The sequence below is a fragment of the Chanodichthys erythropterus genome, chromosome 11 (assembly GCF_024489055.1).
Source record: "Chanodichthys erythropterus isolate Z2021 chromosome 11, ASM2448905v1, whole genome shotgun sequence".
Lineage (NCBI taxonomy): Eukaryota > Metazoa > Chordata > Actinopteri > Cypriniformes > Xenocyprididae > Chanodichthys > Chanodichthys erythropterus.
Window position 1 is genome coordinate 12,791,387 of NC_090231.1, and position 19,316 is coordinate 12,810,702.

The 19,316-nt window shown below is 38.4% G+C and overlaps 1 protein-coding gene across 1 annotated transcript; it reads left to right on the forward strand.

Annotated features, from left to right (window-relative positions):
• The first annotated feature begins 12,427 nt into the window (after positions 1-12,427).
• Positions 12,428-17,894, forward strand: LOC137030252 (thialysine N-epsilon-acetyltransferase-like). The gene is made up of 6 exons (XM_067400452.1): positions 12,428-12,553; positions 13,182-13,233; positions 13,338-13,421; positions 15,959-16,060; positions 16,166-16,206; positions 16,344-17,894. Exons 1-6 carry the CDS (start codon positions 12,491-12,493, stop codon positions 16,515-16,517), a joined length of 516 nt encoding a protein of 171 aa, XP_067256553.1. The 5' UTR covers positions 12,428-12,490; the 3' UTR covers positions 16,518-17,894.
• Positions 17,895-19,316: the final 1,422 nt, after the last annotated feature.

Below are 19,316 nucleotides of genomic sequence, written 5' to 3' on the forward strand. Positions count from 1 at the left end.
GGCTTCCTCCGCATACCGCTCCAGCGAACTCCCTGCCTGCCCCAGGCTGGACCCATATTCCGCTACTGGGCCCAGTAAGCGGAGGAGGAGGAAGAAAGCGGCCCCAGTGTCTCCAGAGCCCGCTCCAGTGTCTCCAGAGCCCGCTCCAGTATCTCCAGAGCCCGCTCCAGTATCTCCAGGGCCCGCTCCAGTGTCTCCAGAGCCCGCTCCAGTGTCTCCAGAGCCCGCTCCAGTGTCTCCAGAGCCCGCTCCAGTGTCTCCAGAGCCCGCTCCAGTATCTCCAGAGCCCGCTCCAGTTTCTCCAGAGCCCGCTCCAGTATCTCCAGAGCCCGCTCCAGTCCCCACAGAGCCAGCTCCAGTGCCTGTGGGGATTTTAATTGTATTTGAGGGGATGAAATGGCCCTCAACCCCAGTCTCCTCCGAGCCAAGTTCTCCAGTCTCCTCCGAGCCAAGTTCTCCAGTCTCCTCCGAGCCAAGTTCTCCAGTCTCCTCCGAGCCAAGTTCTCCAGTCTCCTCCGAGCCAAGTTCTCCAGTCTCCTCCGAGCCAAGTTCTCCAGTCTCCTCCGAGCCAAGTTCTCCAGTCTCCGCCGAGCAAGCAGCGCCAGTCTCCGCCGAGCAAGCAGCGCCAGTCTCCGCCGCCGAGCAAAGTTCTCCAGTCTCCGCCGCCGAGCAAAGTTCTCCAGTCTCCGCCGCCGAGCAAAGTTCTCCAGTCTCCGCCGCCGAGCAAAGTTCTCCAGTCTCCGCCGCCGAGCAAAGTTCTCCAGTCTCCGCCGCCGAGCAAAGTTCTCCAGTCTCCGACGCCTACGAGCCCTCAGCTCCAGCCGCCGCCTACGAGCCCTCAGCTCCAGCCGCCGCCTACGAGCCCTCAGCTCCAGCCGCCGCCTACGAGCCCTCAGCTCCAGCCGCCGCCTACTAGCCCTCAGCTCCAGCCGCCGCCGCCGAGCCAGCCGCTCCAGCCGCCGCCGCCGAGCCAGCCGCCGCCGCCGAGCCAGCCGCTCCAGCCGCCGCCGAGCCAGCCGCTCCAGCCGCCGCCGCCGAGCCAGCCGCTCCAGCCGCCGCCGCCGAACCAGCCGCTCCAGCCGCCGCCGCCGCCGAACCTACTGCTCCTATGAACTGTGTTTTTGAACCCTCCAGCCCAAAGACTGTTTTCCCTCCCTGCCTCCCTCTCCCACCTCCATCCAGTTATGTTTACACGGAACCTTCACCTCAAGCCCTCGCCCAGATCTCCACCTCGGACCTCTGGGCGATTACCTACACCCCGGCTCCAACCTCCCTCTGCTCCACCGTTACCCATCAGTCCACCAGCGTCACCAGTATCCATCCTGCCTCCACTCACACCTTGTGCACTCGTCAGCCTGCCCTTCCCTCTGGACTACACTCCTCCGTCTCCGCTCCGTCACTCCGTCCCTCAGTTTCAGTTGGCTTCCTCACTCCCCCCCCGGTGTTCTTTTTGTTGGCTGTCCTACTGCTTCTACTGCGGCCTTCTGGAGTCCCGGCTGCGCTTCGGTCGGCGGAGCCTTCGGTTCCGCCATCACCCGCCAGTCCTTCAGCGACGCCTGGGCTCAACGCCTCGAAGGCTTCGGCTCCTGACCCGCCATGGCTGCCCGCTGCACCTGACCCGCCATGGCTGCCCGCTGCACCTGACCCGCCATGTATGCCCGCTGCATGTCTGCCCGCTGCACCTGACCCGCCATGGCTGTCCGCTGCACCTGACCCGCCATGGCTGCCTTCAGCCCCTGACCCGCCATGGCTGCCTTCGGCTCCTGACCCGCCATGGCTGCCTTCGGCTCCTGACCCGCCATGGCTGCCTTCGGCTCCTGACCCGCCATGGCTGCCTTCGGCTCCTGACCCGCCATGGCTTTTGAGCCCGCCCTGGAGACCTCCACTCCAGTCTACTCATCCCCCTGCTCCGGTTTGAGGTCTCCAGGGCGCCCGCCCCCCTCCCGGTTGTTACATCTACGGCGCGAGGACGCGCCTACCGGGAGGGGGAGGTACTGTTACAGATCCCTTGTTTCCCTGGACTCCATTTCCCAGAATCCTCCTGTTCTCCACACCTGCACTCACTTCCCTCGTCAGCTCCTCATCATCACAGATCACCTGCACCTAGACTCTATTGTCAGCACTCCCCATATATTGCACTCACTCCCTTCACTCCTCGTCCGTTCTCTGTTTTGTTAAGATGTATGTTTGGTGTTCCCTGCTTTCTGTTGAATAAACGTATCATTCGTATTGTGGAAATCCGTATCAGCCTCATCTCTACCAGCATCCGTAACATCAGCTTGGGCCCTAAAAATGACAGACATAATGCCAAATCTTTATGTCAACGGCAATTAATATAAATCTCAGGGTCATTTAGGGGCCGTTTACATGACACTGTCTTCAACTAAAAATGGAAAACTTTTTAATGTGTTTTGGGGGCCTTTTGAAAACAGGTTTCAAAATGCTGGTTTTTGAAAACGATACTGTTATCGTTTCTGTGTAAACTACAAAAACGTGAATTTATGAAAATTGAAAAAAGTGTATCATGTTCAGTCTAAAGGCGCATAGTGTTTCTTTATAAGGTGACATTGCCAACTACTGGCCTGGCATGAATAATACAGTGTTTTTCATGGATCCATATTAACAGGGATTGTTTTGACAAATGTTGCCTTCTGTATACAAATTGTTTCATAAACGCAAAGGAAAATCTTTTCCATTTTTTGTACATTGTTTATGTAATTCTGTTCAAATCTGGTCATTTTGTCAAAAGCAACTACTTGAATTGCATTGTGAAACAATCAGGCAAACAATAGGCCTTAATTTTGTGTTCTTTTTTCTTTTCTTTAAAAACGTTCTTAAAATGTTCATAGGTAGCAGTGCTAATACACTACAGCACTCACACCATCAATGTTCTTTCTTGTTGGCATGAGTAGGTGTGTGCACACTATGTCCATGAGTGCCTCTACTCATAGTCGTCTGGATGTGTAAATAACACATGTACTAGAAAATGTACTTGTTTGTTTTGGCTCCAAACACACCCTGAAGAGCAGCTATTTCTGCTCAAGAATACTGCCTGAAGGTCAGTTTAGTGTAGACTAGAGTTATCCATTATAAAATAAGATTTCACCTATATGAATTATTTTAAATAGCAGATGTAGTTTAGATTAGGAAAAATCAAACCATTTCTGAATGGCTCACTCACTGACTGAAACGGTTAATGTCTAAAAAAATATTAAGTCTTGCGCTGGACGACTCACTGTATGTCACATGACTAATACGTCAACATTTGCTTAGTCTGTTTCCTTACTCAGATACGGCAGTGATGACAAACAGTTGTTCTTCTCCTAATATGGGAAAGAGGGACGTTAGTCCTGTACACTGAATAACAGTTTTTTTTTTTCTTTTCCTCACTCTTGAATTCTCTTGCGGTTCAGTTGCATCAGCTAGACTATGAGCTCATTTCCTTTTTTTTATCTGATCTATATATAAAACAAACAGTACAACAAGCTATTACATAAGTCTGTTAATTGTGCTTTTTTGACAAGAAATGCAATTAAACTGTAATACTGTCCATACTGTCCAGCTAGTAGTGATTTTACAAAAATATATCTTCTAGGCCAGGGGTTTTCAATCTTTTAGACCAGTGTTGCCAATTGCTTTCAGTTGAAAGTAGCTAAAACTGGTCGCTAAATGTCACTAGATGACGTCATACTTGTGAGTCCACTGATTTATATTAATATTAATATAGATCAGTGGGCGAGTCATGGAATCTAGATGAGGTTTGTCCAAGAAGTTGCTAAAAAGTTTCAAAAGGGGCGGGAGAGTCGCTAAATCTAGCGAAAAAAACGCTAGTTTATACTGTGAACAATTTATAATATGCGTAAAATATTTAGTTTCTGTTATTTCCTTAATGGAACTGTTCTGTTTGATGTATTAGTTTTTTAAATCAATTTATTTTAATATTTTTTTATTTTATTCAAAGCAAGTATTTATTTAGTATGATAGTTAATTTAATGTTTTTTTTTCTTTTTTCTTTATATATTTTTTAATTATTTTATATATATATATATATATATATATATATATATATATATATATATATATATATATATATATATATATATATTTTTTTTTTTTTTTTTTTTTTTTTTTTGTTGTTTTTTTAACATTTTATTTATTACACTCTTTTTCTCTAAACTTCTCCACAGACACCCGAGCACTTCCTTGAGGCCCCTCAAGTGGTTCCTGGATGGCAGTTAGAAAATATTGTTATATTATAATTTCTTATTTGAATTAAATTGGCTCTGGATTTATTTGATAAAGTTTCAGCATGCTACATTTAAACGCACCCTAAAATTTGAATGAAAGCACCCCAAAAAAAATACTAGTACTGTAGCAGAAAAAGAATGTCATCACGCCATAGACTAAACAGGAAAGGAAGACGGTTTCCTGTTCAGCACAGGATCAAGAGGAGAATGCATTATATAGGCTGTGAGCGGACCTTCATCTGATGTTTTTTTGGGTGTAGACAGTTGTTATTTGTGCACTGTTTACATGCCATATTTACATTGTTTGTAATGACAGTTAAATACAGTTAAAACCCTCATTTTTTTCAATGTTTGGATCAATCACATTCTGCATAAAGGTTCTTGCATCCCATGTGAAGAGTGAGCCTCTGTTCTTCCTGGTGTTCTTTATGAGGTGTGCATAAAGGGTTTTAGGCTACTGGTTGTGACGTAATTTTTCCATGAATGCATCAAGCGTTGTAGTTATAAGTGTTAATGTCAGTTATATAATGGTTCTTGGCACTGTACTGGTACTAATGAGCCTATGTCGGGGCACCATGTGGTGTAAAGAAAAAAGTTGCATTTTCTCTTTTATGTTGCCACACCTTCAGCATTTTCATACATCTGTTGATCACTCACAGGTCCTCTTTACGTCAGTGATGTCCTTGACATTTCGGGCACAAATAAAGCTATTCAGTTTGTAGTCCTAAACCCCAAAAGAGAATGAACTTTTTCCAGTCATGGTTTTAATCCTAACCTTAACTTTCTGAAATTTACTATGGATTTTTTTTATGGTCTGTGGTTATCATTACTTGAAGAGATTTTTATGTTGTGTTTATTAATTGCATTCTATTTCATTTATTTATTTTACATAAGTTAAAGACTACATCTATACAAAACAATGTTGATGCATTCAAGTCATGTCGGAAAGGTCGTATGAGTTGAACACACATGAAGTCCACAAAGTCGTAAATGCCAGTGGGAAGCTCTGGATTTTCTTTGAGCCCTGAACTTTAGGAGTTGGTGGCGTCAGTGAGAAACGTGGCAGAATACCACAATTCTTATTGGCATTTAGCAGTGACATTGTCAGGCTTTTTATTTTATTTTATTTATTTTTTTATTCTGCATCGTGTCGGATTTGTAGATTGTACACACAAAAAAAATTTGATGTATTTTCCTTTTTTGCCTATTTCCCATTCATATGGCGTCATTTTTGACTGCGAACAACACAATTTTAACTATTTTTTACGACCACCTCCGACAAAAGTGACTTGATCCACTTGATGTCGTAAACACAACTTCTCTAATGCTATGAACTTCACATGGACTGATGCTGCCTTCACGTGCTATCAGAAATTTTATAATTCCCATTTCTGAAGTCGTGATTACGAGCTCATCCCATTCAAGTTTTGAAATGGGAGGATGTTCATGTGCAATTTTTGCCTAGGAAAGTGATATTATGATAATTCTGACAGCACGTGAAGGCAGCATTAAAGGGTTAGTTCACCCAAAAATGAGCCAACGGATTTCATAAAAAATATCTTAATTTGTGTTCCGAAGATGAACGAACGTCTTAAGGGTGTAGAACGACATGAGGGTGAGTAATAAAGGACATTATTTTAATTTTTGGGTGAACTAACCCTTTAAACGAACCATGCAAGTTGTTGAATCAGACAACATTGTATAGGCTATTCTATTCCTTTCAAAGCAACTAGCAACATATATTTAAAAGAGTGTGGCCAATTGCGGTATAACTGCGTAATTTGTGGAATGTTGTAATTAGATTTAACAAGTAGCCTATTTTGTCTAAATATTGTCTGGTATTTCAAGATTGTCTCGCCCTCACCTGTCCATTCAGTATACTCAAGTAATATAAGACAACATGCTGTTTCCGTCTGAAACCCACGCGCGCTCATCCCGTTGAATGGACTGCATGCGGTTCGACGTCATCTGAATATCATATCATGTGTATAGCTGATGGAAAACGGCAGCATTTTCCCCCTCGCTTGCGTGAGTCAGCCTCAGACAACGGTTCAGTCAGCAGCGCCCATTACTTCAACACTAGACCTGTTTTGAGTGGAACGAGGCCAGTTTCTGAGAGTGAAATCTGAATATAACTGTTCAAATGAAAGCATCCCCACCCTGTCCGTCTAAGTAATGCCTGAGCCAACGAATCTATATTTAGCAGCATATATACAAACTGAAAATACAGTTTACACCCCTGAGTTGAACAGCAACTTTGTGTGTGGAATGTGTGGTGTGATTGTAGTCTTTATATGAGCTTATGCCACACTGACACTAAATGAATGAAAAAGCTCAAGGAACGATCATATTATGAGCTGGTTGGTTAGGCCTACATATGCAATCTAAACGAATATATAGCCTCTCTTGTAAAATTCAATGATTCTAGATATGATCTAATTATGTTTAGGCTATATATAACCTATTAGCCTATAGTTGCATCAAATAGAATGTATTAAATTACATTTTAAAGGAACAATATGTCATACCAAATAAGTCTGCTGTCTTAATAAATGTTGGCCAACTGACTTTCATTTGGAAGGCTTGTACTCAAGGTAAGCGTGTGTTTTTGTTCAAGGTTATTCCGGCTTGAATATTGGTTGAATATGCGTCATATTTGAATGATTCATGAAAGAATGTGTGAGGGAGAAATAGTTTGATCACTGCATCAGCACAAGTTAACAATTAAACCACATAATAAAATGTAATACTAGTAGTAACTGTTAAACCAACTGTCTTGAGTCAGCTAAATGGTTATAAACCAAATTGGGTTCTTCAGCTTGTAACAAGCAGAACCCATTTTTTATGCTAAATAGAACCCTTTTTATAAGGTTCCATAAAGAACCTAAGTGCTTTACAGGACCTTAATGGTGTTATAAATAACCTTTTTATTTTCATTAATATTAGTATATTAATATATTTTTTATATATTTAGTATTGTAAATATTGTAATTGTTACATTTTCTAAAGATCAGCATTCTCCCCTAAAAGTGTTAGGGCAGACCTATCACTTACTGAGTTACATTTTATGCAACTTTACACATTTATTAATAGTAAATTAATAATTAATAAATGTAAGATCATCATGTTTGCAGCAAACAATAGGCTGTATTTTAGACCTTGTGGAGTAATAATAATAATAGTATCACTCCACTAGGTCTGAAATGAAATTTTATATATATATATATATATATATATATATATATATATATATATATATATATATATATATATATATATATAGTACGTTTTAAGGGATCATGCTACAAACATAACGATCGTGATGCATTGCTGTGTCCGTAATCCCATAGGCTAATTCCCACTTTTGGTGACTTTTGCTTTAGACAACACTGCAAAATCAAGCTGTTATATTCATATATATTGTCCAACATTCCCAATTTTTCTGATGCATGTCTTTAATTTAATTTCATATGTTGGTATTAAAGGTGCCATAGAATTTAAAATTGAATTTATATTGGCATAGTTGAATAACAAGAGTTCAGTACATGGAATTGACATACATTGAGTCTCAAACTCCATTGTTTCCTCCTTCTTATGTAAATCTCATTTGTTTAAAAGACCTCCGAAGAACAGGAGAATCTCAACATAACACCGACTGTTATTTAACAGTTGGGATCATTAATATTTACGCACCCAATATTTGCATATGCCAGCTCATGTTCAATGCATTACACAAGGGCAGCCAGTAACGTCTGGATCTGCACAGCTGAATCATCAGACTAGTTAAGCAAGCAAGGACAACAGCGAAAAATGGCAGATGGAGCAATAATAACTGACATGATCCATGATAACATGATATTTTTAGTGATATTTGTAAATTGTCTTTCTAAATGTTTCGTTAGCATGTTGCTAATGTACTGTTAAATGTGGTTAAAGTTACCATTGTTTATTACTGTATTCACGGAGACAAGAGCCGTCGCTATTTTCATTTTTAAACACTTGCAGTCTGTATAATTCATAAACACAACTTCATTCTTTATAAATCTCTCCAACAGTGTTTAATGTTAGCTTTAGCCACGGAGTACTATCAAACTCATTCAGAATCAAATGTAAACATCCAAATAAATACTACACTCACATGATTCGAAGCATGCATGCAGCATGCATGACGAACATTTTGTAAAGATCCATTTGAGGGTTAAATTAGCTGTGTGAACTTTGTTTATGCACTGTTTTATAGTCGAGAGCTCGGGGGCGGGGAGCGCGAGGATTTAAAGGGGCCGCAGCCTGAATCGGCGCATATTTAATGATGCCCCATAATAGGCAGTTAAAAAAATTAATTTAAAAAAAATCTATGGGGTATTTTGAGCTGAAACTTCACAGACACGTTTAGGGGACACCTTAGACTTATATAACATCTTGTGAAAAAATGTTCTAGGGCACCTTTAATTTAGTATTTATAAGCCTAATGCTAATACTAGATCGTTTAAAGAATTTTAACCCAACTGGGTTTCTAGAGAGCAAAAAGGTTTTGTGAAAATAGTGGAAGGCTTACACAAAGTCTGTAAAATAAATTGTTAAAAGGATTTGATGAACTCTAGTGATAGTATTTTATTCTGTGTTGTCATCATTCAGATTGGATTTCAGCTTTATTGTACTTTTTTTTTTTTTTTTTTAACAAAACAGCTGATATTGCCATAGAAACTAGTGGACTGCCGAGTCGCTTTCACCACAAAATGGTGGTGCACGGGTTGCATGTGGGCACTGATGTTGCAATGGAACGTTCTATTGAGTGTCGCTGCTTGTTAGTGTATATTCTTTGGCTCAAGTGTCTTATATTGTTGGAATCCTCAAGGCAGACAAGATGCATATCTCAGATTTGCTCGTCGCCGTGGCGAAATGTTCTGATATTTTAGTTTTTTTGGAAATCCTAGGTTTTTGACCTGATCGAAATTTTGGTTCACAGTCGCTAAGGGGCGCCAAAATGTACGATGTGGGCGGAGCCACTTCTACTAAAATGGCTATAACTCGAGAAAGAAATTAGATATTTGCACCAAACACATGTGTATAGGCTCAATCTTTGGTCATGATAATAAAATTGCATCGATTGGACACTAGATGGCGTTATAACTTGAAAAAAACATGAAAACAGCTGTAACTATGTAACCATCAGTCCAATCGACTTGAAATTTGGCATGCAGTGTCTTGGTCCAAGGGGGCATGATATTCTATGAGGACATTGGCGTATCTCAAAAAACATGGCTGCCATCGGCCAATGAATTTTGAGCACCTATTAGACAAGGTTAACGGAGGCCGATCGGAATGAAACTTGGTGGGCATGTTCGACTCATGGTCCTAGAGGTCTGTAAAAATTTTGAAAGAAATCGGCCTCTAGTTGGCACTAACGAGTTTTATGCCTCAGTAATCACATGGTGTTTCACAGATCCACAAAATATGCATATCATTTGATAGATCTCCTCATTCTGAACAACTTTGCCTCAAAAACTGCCTCAATGCTGTCAATCAAATCGTTCATTAAGTATTTGCGAATATGTGAAAAACCTACTTTTGCGAACTAGTTCTAGGTTTTTCGCCCGATCAGAATGAAACCAGTGCAGAACAATTCTCTGGACTCTCTAGATCAATTATTATCAAAAAAAGATGGACTTTACCCTTTGGGTCACTATAACAGGGTTATTTAGAATGTGGGCATGGCTAAATATACCCAGAAGCCCATAAAGCCTAAACGAAAACTCAGAACTTCACGAAAATAGATGAGCACATAGGTGAGCGCTATAACTTTAAAAAAAAAAAAATTTTTTTTAAACAAATTTAATGGTTTTAGCTGAAAACGTATGACAGGCATGTCAGGTTTTGTGCAACGTTGTGATTTAGCGCTTAAAAAACTTTTGCAAATATCTTCGAAACCGATCAAGACAAAACCACAGTAGGAAACATGGAACCTAAGTTGGTTTACTAAATGTTTAGACCCAAATGTCAAAATTTTGATTGGAATTGGCAAAAAAATCCAATCAAACTCTCTCATGGGTCATTTTTTTATGCTCTCAAGTATATGTGTCCATAACTTAATGAGATATTATGATATAATGAAATGAGATATTTTCTTCAAAATTAACATGCGTATGTATGGGCACACTCTGAGGACACCCAAAAAAGCGGGGAAGATCGCACAATAGGTGACGCTATAACTGTCAAAAAACCTTTAAAACCATGTTTTTTCTATAGTAAATTGCCTGAAACTGTCATTTTGTGCCACCAGATGGCAGCAGAAGGCCACTAATATAGTTCAAGGTTTCAAGGTTTTGTCATTTAAAATCCCTTTAAACTATATAAATCATTATAATAACATTACAAATCAATTTTGTCAAGGTTTACCACTTCATTTTTTAATTTGACATATGTTTTTGCAGTAATATAACATTACAACCACTTTGAGACCTGAAAATGATGATTTTTAAAGGGGAAACCTGAAATCGGCATTTTCTTACTTCATTATTGATTTCAAATATCCATTTCTGCAACAAAATGTGTAAGCACGTTTAATTAATGGAGTTAACATGTAAAATAAACTTAAGACAAGACAGACACTTTTAAAATAAATAAGTGAGCCAATAAGAGGTGCCTCTGCTGCCACCTGCTGTCTAAAATAGTAATTTTGTCATACTACTCACTAATATTGTTCTATAATTCATATTTAGACTTAATAAAATTATTATTTTAACATTTAACATTTACTAACACTTTTTTTTGTCAAAATGCATCTATATTTCCATTAGAGTATTAGCTTTAACAGTTGTGCCACACTAAGTAAAAGTAAACCTGAAAATGATGTTTTACTGAGATTTGCAGAAAACATCTTTACCCTTCATGTATTTCAAATACTGAATCTACAAGAAAATATGTGTGTGTCTGTGTTTTTATTTGTGTGTGTGTGTGTGTGTGTGTGTAAGCATGCTTTGTGTATATCAAGTATTATTGTTTAAGCCTTGTCTTTCTGTGTGTTTGTTTTAGCATATATCATAGCTTTTATTTCGCCTCTATTTCGGTTTTACATTATAAAAAAACAGCATGTTGTGTCAATTAGCCTAGTTGAATACACAAATTACAATCAACACTGAACATGATAGATGTAATGAAGACCAAGTTCCAGTGAAATATCTTCACAATTCTATGTCTTTATGTCCATTATTATGTGTATTTTAAGTGTCAGTCAGATGATGAGGCTGAGGGACATGACAGCATCTGAAATACACAACTTTAGTTTAGATTTACAGTGTGTCTCTTCTATTTGTTTATTTAAAAACAATATTTTAACAATATTATAACAATATTTTTATATTTATGAAGGCCAAAATTAGCAAAAATGGGCAGTATGTGAGCCCTCCACAATATTAAAAGGAGAAAGTAATGGTATAGCTTTTTTTTGGTGACTGGGTAGGTATGTTTATGTATGTTTAGTAATAATGAAAAAAAATCTAACCATATGGATCATAAATTCAATATCTCTATTACTTACTTTGTGGAGGAGTATTCTTAACTGAACAAATCTGATCACACTTACATGTCCTGTTAAACTAAAGAGAGAGAGAGAGAGAAAAAAAACTATTAGGAAAAGTTACAACTTGAAAATTAAAATGTATAAAACATTTTAATTAAGAAATCATTAACCTGTTGAAAGTGTGTTTACAGTCTGTGTAACTGGATAGCTGAGCTCCAGAAAATCAATAATGAGGTGGCTTTGACAGTTAGATTTGAAAAACAAAAAGGCGGGAAAAAAGAACCCTAAACTCTAACACAAAGAACCATTTCAGCATATGAACGGTTCCTCAATACAATACAGTTCTAAATAGAACTGTTACTACGTGTAAAGAACCTTTTAAATTTAGATTGTAAGAATATACTGTACAAAAGAAATGTTTCTGTGGAATCATACTTCAAACAATGACGTGCATATATGTCTAATAATAAGTGTCTGATAATACACACATTTTAATCTACTCTTTACAAAGGTTTCTTCACAATAATAGTATAAATGGTCATGATAACAGAACTCTATTATCATATAAGAGCATGCAGATGGCGCTGTTTCAGCAGTTTCTTCTCTAAGTGCCGCGTGTCAGAGCAACATAAACACATCTCTTCCGTATTTCCATTTCTTAATATTCCACGTTGACAAACACTCAGGATTTGTTGCACAGTGTGTTATTATTGTTGAACAAAAGATGGACTTCACAATCCGCGCCGCCACGCTCGAGGACTGTAAGGATATCTCGCGGATGATTCTGGTGAGTCGAAGCGCCCGCGTGTCATATGCGTGCGTCTAATTCTGACGAGTGACGATTTTACAACCTGAAGAATTGAAATACTGGTGTTGCGTCACCGACAGCATGCGCAATCTTTCATTATCCTCCAAACACTGCTGTTGTTTAACGTGTAATGTGCGTATAATGGCATCAGTGTTGATGGCAGGGTTACAGTAAACCATATTCATTTGACACACTGTAATCTGACACTTTCCTGTCTGCAAACCTAGTGGACGGCATTTGAAATGCTCGGAAAAGGTGCAGTAGCCTTCACCTGTCATCCACGACTTTTGTGCGTTTTGAATGGTGGATCTGAATGACGTCATATTAATAAAGATGAAAAGCAGGCCAGTGTCAGATCATCATTATTAAAACCTTGTTATGGTGCGTGCGACAATAAAAAAAAGCCCTTTTCTGATGTCAGAATAGTGAAAACTAACAACTAGGACAAAATCTAGTATAATTAAAAAGAGCACTTTAATAATTGACGACATGATCTAGTGTGAAAAAGGTTTTGGCTTATTAGACATTCTTTCATTTTTAACCAAATTATTGTCATCATGAGCAAGGAATATAGGGTAAAACTGTATTGTCAAATCCTTCACACTAGGAACTGGCAGAGCATGAGAAAGTTTCAGACCAGATCAAGATTACACAAAGAGGTAGGCCTGATTGTCACATCTCTCCAATACAAATAATTCATGCTGTGGATTGTTTTAGTTAGAATTTGGAGCTGGTACCAATCATACTTATTTATTTACTATAGATCTGGAGCAGGATGGATTCTCCAAAAACCCTTTTTTCCATGGAATTATTGCTGAAGTGCCAGAGCATCTTAAGTCCAGAGATGGTGAGAAAAAAAGAACCAGGCTGCTCAGTTCAATATTTATCCTTGATCAACAATCCTATTAAAAACATCAGATAATAACTGCAGTCCTTCTGTGTTGCCCTACATTAGGATACACATTTGTTATCTAATCTGGGCATGGTGTCATGTCTCGCCTGAGTGCATGGATGTTACATAAGCGTTGCCATTTTATTCTCTCTTGTTTTACCTCCTCACAGGTACATTTTACATATTTTTAAAGGGGTCATGACATGAGAAATCAAATTCGCCTGCCTTTATCTTTTGACACAAGAGGATGTTGTACCATTAAAACATCTTGTAAGTTTCATAGCTTAAATTATCCTCCTCATTATAAACATTTATTTAATCAAGCTCCACAAAAGGTCTTGTTTTGATATTGTGGGATCTGTAACGTCGAACGGCCAAATGCATTTTGAATTTGAATTCAGTACTTGAGTCTGTTGATAACAGGACAAATGGAAGAGTGAAAGAACGTTCGCTTTGATCCGTCCAGTTAAAACAGCTCGTTTGCGTCTCTGTACAGACTTCAGAAGGATCTCAGCACTGGAAACAAGTGGATGGTTTATTTTAATGGCGCCCCGGATCGCAGCAGAGGATTATATGTTTGTTCGGAGCATTTGACTACAGATTGTTTTTTAAATGACGCACGGTGTAATGAGAGTTCGCATAGAGAAGTTGAAAGATGAAGCAGCCAAATATATTGGATCCGAGAGAAGCTGCATCACAAACCATGGGTAAATTATTTCAATGCTTTGTCTGTAAATGATTTTCTGTATATGTGTTTTTTTGTTTGGTGCAAAAACCGTTAACACGATACAACCCGAATTCTGGAAATGTTTGGACATTTTTTTTTAAATTTGAATACAATGAAAACTAAAAGACTTCCAAATCACAAGCCAATATTTTATTCACAATAGAACATAGCTAACATAACAAATGTTTAAACAGAAATTTTACACTTTTATCCACTAAATGAGCTCATTTCAAATTTGATGCCTACTACAGGTCTCAAAAAGTTGCCACGGGGGCAACAAATGGCGGAAAAAGCAAGACATTTTGAAAAGATTCAGCTGGCAGAACATCTAGCTACTAATTAAGTTAACTGATATCAGGTTCAAAATGATTAGCTATAAAAGGGATGTCTTAGAGTGGCAGAGTCTCTCAGAAGTAAAGATGGGCAGAGCTGTGAAAAGTGCGTAAAAAATAATGTTCCTCAATGTCAAATTGCAAAGGCTTTGCAAATCTCATCATCTACAGTGCATAACATCATCAAAAGATTCAGAGAAACTGGAGAAATCTCTGTGGGTAAGATGACACTGCATCACTCATCGGCATGATTGTGTCAATGACATTACTAAATGGGCCCGGGAATACTTTCAGAAACCACTGTCGATAAACACAATCCGCCGTGCCATCTGCAGATGCCAACTAAAGCTTTATCATGCAAAAAGAAAGCCATATGTGAACATGGTTCAGAAGTGCCCTCGTGTCCTGTGGGCCAAGGCTCAATTATAATGGACTGTTTCAAAGTGGAAAAGTGTTCTATGGTCCAAATTTGACATTCTTGTTGGAAATCACAGATGCTGGACACCTTCCAGCATGTTATCAACGTTCAGTTCAAAAGCCAGCATCTCTCATGGTATGGGGGTGCATAAGTGCATACGGTATGGGCAGCTTTCATGTTTTGGAAGCCACTATGAATACTGAAAGGTATATAAAGGCCCTCCAGACGACGTCTATTTCAGGGAATGCCTTGTATATTTCAGCAGGACAATGCAAAACCACATAATGCAGCTATTACAACAGCATGGCTTCGTCGTAGAAGAGTCTGGGTGCTGAATTAGCCTGCCTGCAGTCCAGATCTTTCAATTATAGAGAAAAATATGTCAAAGATGACCACAAACTCTTCAGCAGCTGGAAACATATATCAGGCAAGAATGGGACCAAATTTCAACATCAAAACTCCAGAAACTCAGAACCTCGATGCCCAGACGTCTTCACACTGTTTTGAAAAGAAGAGGAGATGCTACAACTATTTTGAGAGCTGTAGCAGGCATCAAATTTGAAATTAGCTCATTTTGTGCATAAAAAAGTTTCTCAGTTTGAACATTTGTTATGTTATCTATGTTCTATTGTGAATAAAACATTGGCTCATGTGATTTGAAAGTCTTTTAGTTTTCATTTTATTCAAATTTAAAAAATGTCCCAAAATTTCCGCAATTCGGGTTGTAAGTGAACTTTAAGAAATATATTAAAATAATTTAAAAATCCATGTCATGACCCCTTTAAGCTAAATTGCATTTACATATGCAAGTTAGAATTGGAAACAAATTAAGTGCCAAGCCAAATGTGCTAATGTGAGAAAAAGAGCAATAACAAACACAGTACTGATATTGTGGGGGTAACTAAGTATGTTTTGCAACTTGATATTAGCTCACAGTATTGTTTATGAGTTTTGTGTTTGCATCATGTTACTTTTATTTTAGCCATTAAGCTGACAGAAATGATTCTCTTTACAGGTCATACCAAGGTAGGTTACTCTCTGTACTTCTACACGTACAGCTCATGGAAAGGTCGGGCAGTGTACATGGAGGATCTGTATGTGATGCCAGAGTTCAGAGGTGAGGAAACAACACTGTGTGTTTTTGTTTAAAAAAAGTTTGTTTGAAAGTAAAATAAATTGTAAGCCTTTTGACTGATTAATGATTTTCTGTGAGTATTTCCAGGGAAAGGCATTGGCCAGGCTCTGATGGCCAAAGTTTCCCAGGTGAGGGGGGTTTATTTATTCTAGATAATGGCAGCATATGCACCCGGACGTATGAAGCTGTTAAATCTGTTGTTTTTTAAAATACGGTTTGTTGATTGTGCACAAGTTTACATGTGTGTGTTGTTGATCACCTTCAGCTTGGCCTGGCTGCTGGTTGCAACCAGCTGAATTTCACTGTGCTGGACTGGAACAAGTCATCTCTTGACTTCTACCGAAAGCAGGGCTGCTGGGATGTGACCTCCGAGCTCGGCTATCACTGCATGCGCTGTGAGGGCGATGCCCTTGAACACTTGGCACAAGGGGATCTTTAATTTTAAAGCACATTGATTCCCCTGTCAACCCTAGACCAGATCCACAAGTAACAAGTTCTTTGATAAGCACAGGAATAGAGTAAGCTGTCAGTTAAAGTGGGCAAAATGGATTAAGTAACTATGCTCATCTCCTGTATCAATTTTCGAAGGATAACTCAACGTTATGAGGCGATATAGACGAGAAGTATCACAGAGAACAACAGCCAACAGATGCTGCATATTTATGTTGAAAATGCACATGCATTATAATTTGATACAGTGTGATACAGATTAATTGTACACATTTACTCCCTGTTTCACAGACATGGTTCAAGCCTAGTCCCAGACTAAAATGCATGTTTGAGCTGTCATATCTTAAAATATGTCAGTGCCATTGTTTTGTCTCAAGATGCACACCAGTAATTTTTTTTTTTTTTTTTTTTTTTTTCTTTTACGGTACGTTTATAAAAGCTACATAAATGCCTTAATTGAACTAAGGCCTAATCCTGGCTTAGTCTAAGATCTGTCTGTGAAATCAGGCCTTAAATTATGAAGTCTGGTCTAACCAAAGATTCAGAAGTTCACTGTTGTGTTATTGGGAATCACATGTGTTGGGCATATGACATAATAATTTTTCTACCAGTGGAAAGAGTGGAAGTGAAATTGTTACAGTTGGTACTGTTACCATTATATTTATCATTGTTGTCCTTAAATGTTCTATTTAAATAGCCATTTTAGGGTTTAGCCATATGTCATTTTACTGGTACATTTGAATATGTGTTTGCTTACAACACCACACTATCTGGAAACATACACAAGTTTTTTTCTTAAACTATGTTGTAATATGTGTAAAACTGATTGGTAAACAAGAGTCACAGCTACCTAGAAGATAAAGATGTTTCTGTTTACATTGTACACGCACAGATATGAGCCACACACTTTTCTCATTTAACATTTAATAACTGTCACCAGACATTTGTTAACCACAATGGGGAATAATCTCACCACAACTAGAGAAATGCACTACAACTGTGAATAAGCTGAATCCTATATGTTATTGGTTAGTGAAATGATGAATGGATTTTGCTTTTCTGAACTGTTCACATTACCTTGCATTTTGCCTTTGGTTATTTTGTGCATTTTTTTTAGACAATGGATATTTTTGTGTTTATTGCCAAAAGGTCTTTGGCAAGAAAACAATGTGCTGTTACTTAATACATCACAAACAATGTACAACTCATAAGTACCTCAGTCTATAAATTTAGTTAGCTGTAAATCGGTAACAATTTTATGACCTGTTAGAAAGGAACTGTTTTGTAGGACTTTAAAAAAATAGCTGCTGTATCCAATGTACTGTGGATTCTCTTGTTGTTCTTTCAACCATTAATAAAAATAGATTTGTGCAGTTTCATGTGTTTTAACTTGCTTAAAAGGCCATGCGCATGCGTCATGGGGTGTGCAGCTTTGGCCAATACTGAGCCGGCATTCGGACGTAAACACGGAAGCCTTCGCTGCGCTTACTGAGGAAACTGCATAAGGATAATGACAGGGAAGAAAAGAGATTGTTGAGAAAAGTCATTATTTTTGTGCACTAAAAGTATTGTCGTTTCATAAAATTAAGGTTGAACCACTGCAGTCACGTCGAATATTTTAATGATGTCTTTAGTACCTTTCTGGAACTTGAAAGTAATTATATTGCTGTTTACGGACGAGTCATAAATCTCGGATTTCATCAAAAGTATATTGTTCCGAAAGATGAACGAAAGTCGACATGAGTGTGAGTAATTAATGACAGAAACTTAATTTTTGGTTGAACTAACCCATTTAAAGCATCAGACTACAAATCTGCAGCACGCTTAGAGTAAACACAAAGTATGGCTGGTGTGAACGCCAATATAGTTATCGTTATATATCTATATAAATAAATATAAATAGCTTATATATCTTTATAGTTATAGTTCTTGGTGTGAACAGGCTTTTAAAACAGTGTGATCTAGATTAATGTTGAACAAAAAACTATGCACGACTAATCATAAAATAAACATTGTTAATGCCATCAAATCAGTGACCATAAGATAAATTGTTACTGGAAGAAGGATTCACATTCGGCCTGTAGATGATCACAACATTTCAAAGCTGCTGAAACTCCAACATGTAACAGTTACCACACCTTAAACAACAGCGACATCAAGTGTTCACCAGGAGAAGTGATTAACAATATACCACATTTAGGACCTTTTCCAGAGAACTTCACTGAGAATTTCAAATAGTATTTCAATGTTAATAACAACTTAGATAACAGTTTTGAAGTACATATGTTCCTTCGTTTAATCCATTAAAATCTCGTAGCGAATTAAATGAGTAAAACACTGTGAATCAGACGCATGGCTCTGATTTGCTCATTTTCTGACTCATACTACTCAAACTCATGGCCAGGAAACCAGCCTGTTGTTTGGGTCTTATTATGAGAGGGGGAAAGAAGAGCAGAACTACACACATCTTCACATTATTGACGTTTATGTCAGGAAACTGATTAGATTGCCTATCAATTTAGAGACCACAGAGGAGATAAAAATGACAACATATTTTAGAAATAGCATATTCAACATATTACATTTAGGATTAAAAGATAAAACCCAGCTCAAGCAAACAATCTATATGTCATTTGATGTTAATACATTTTAATAATCACTGAAATAGCACACACATAAAGTTTTTTTTATAGGCCACATAGCTTCTACTAAAGATCTTATGAGTTGATTCAGGTTACATAAAGAATCCACAATGTGTAATGATGGAATATGAAATAGAGTCATTGTG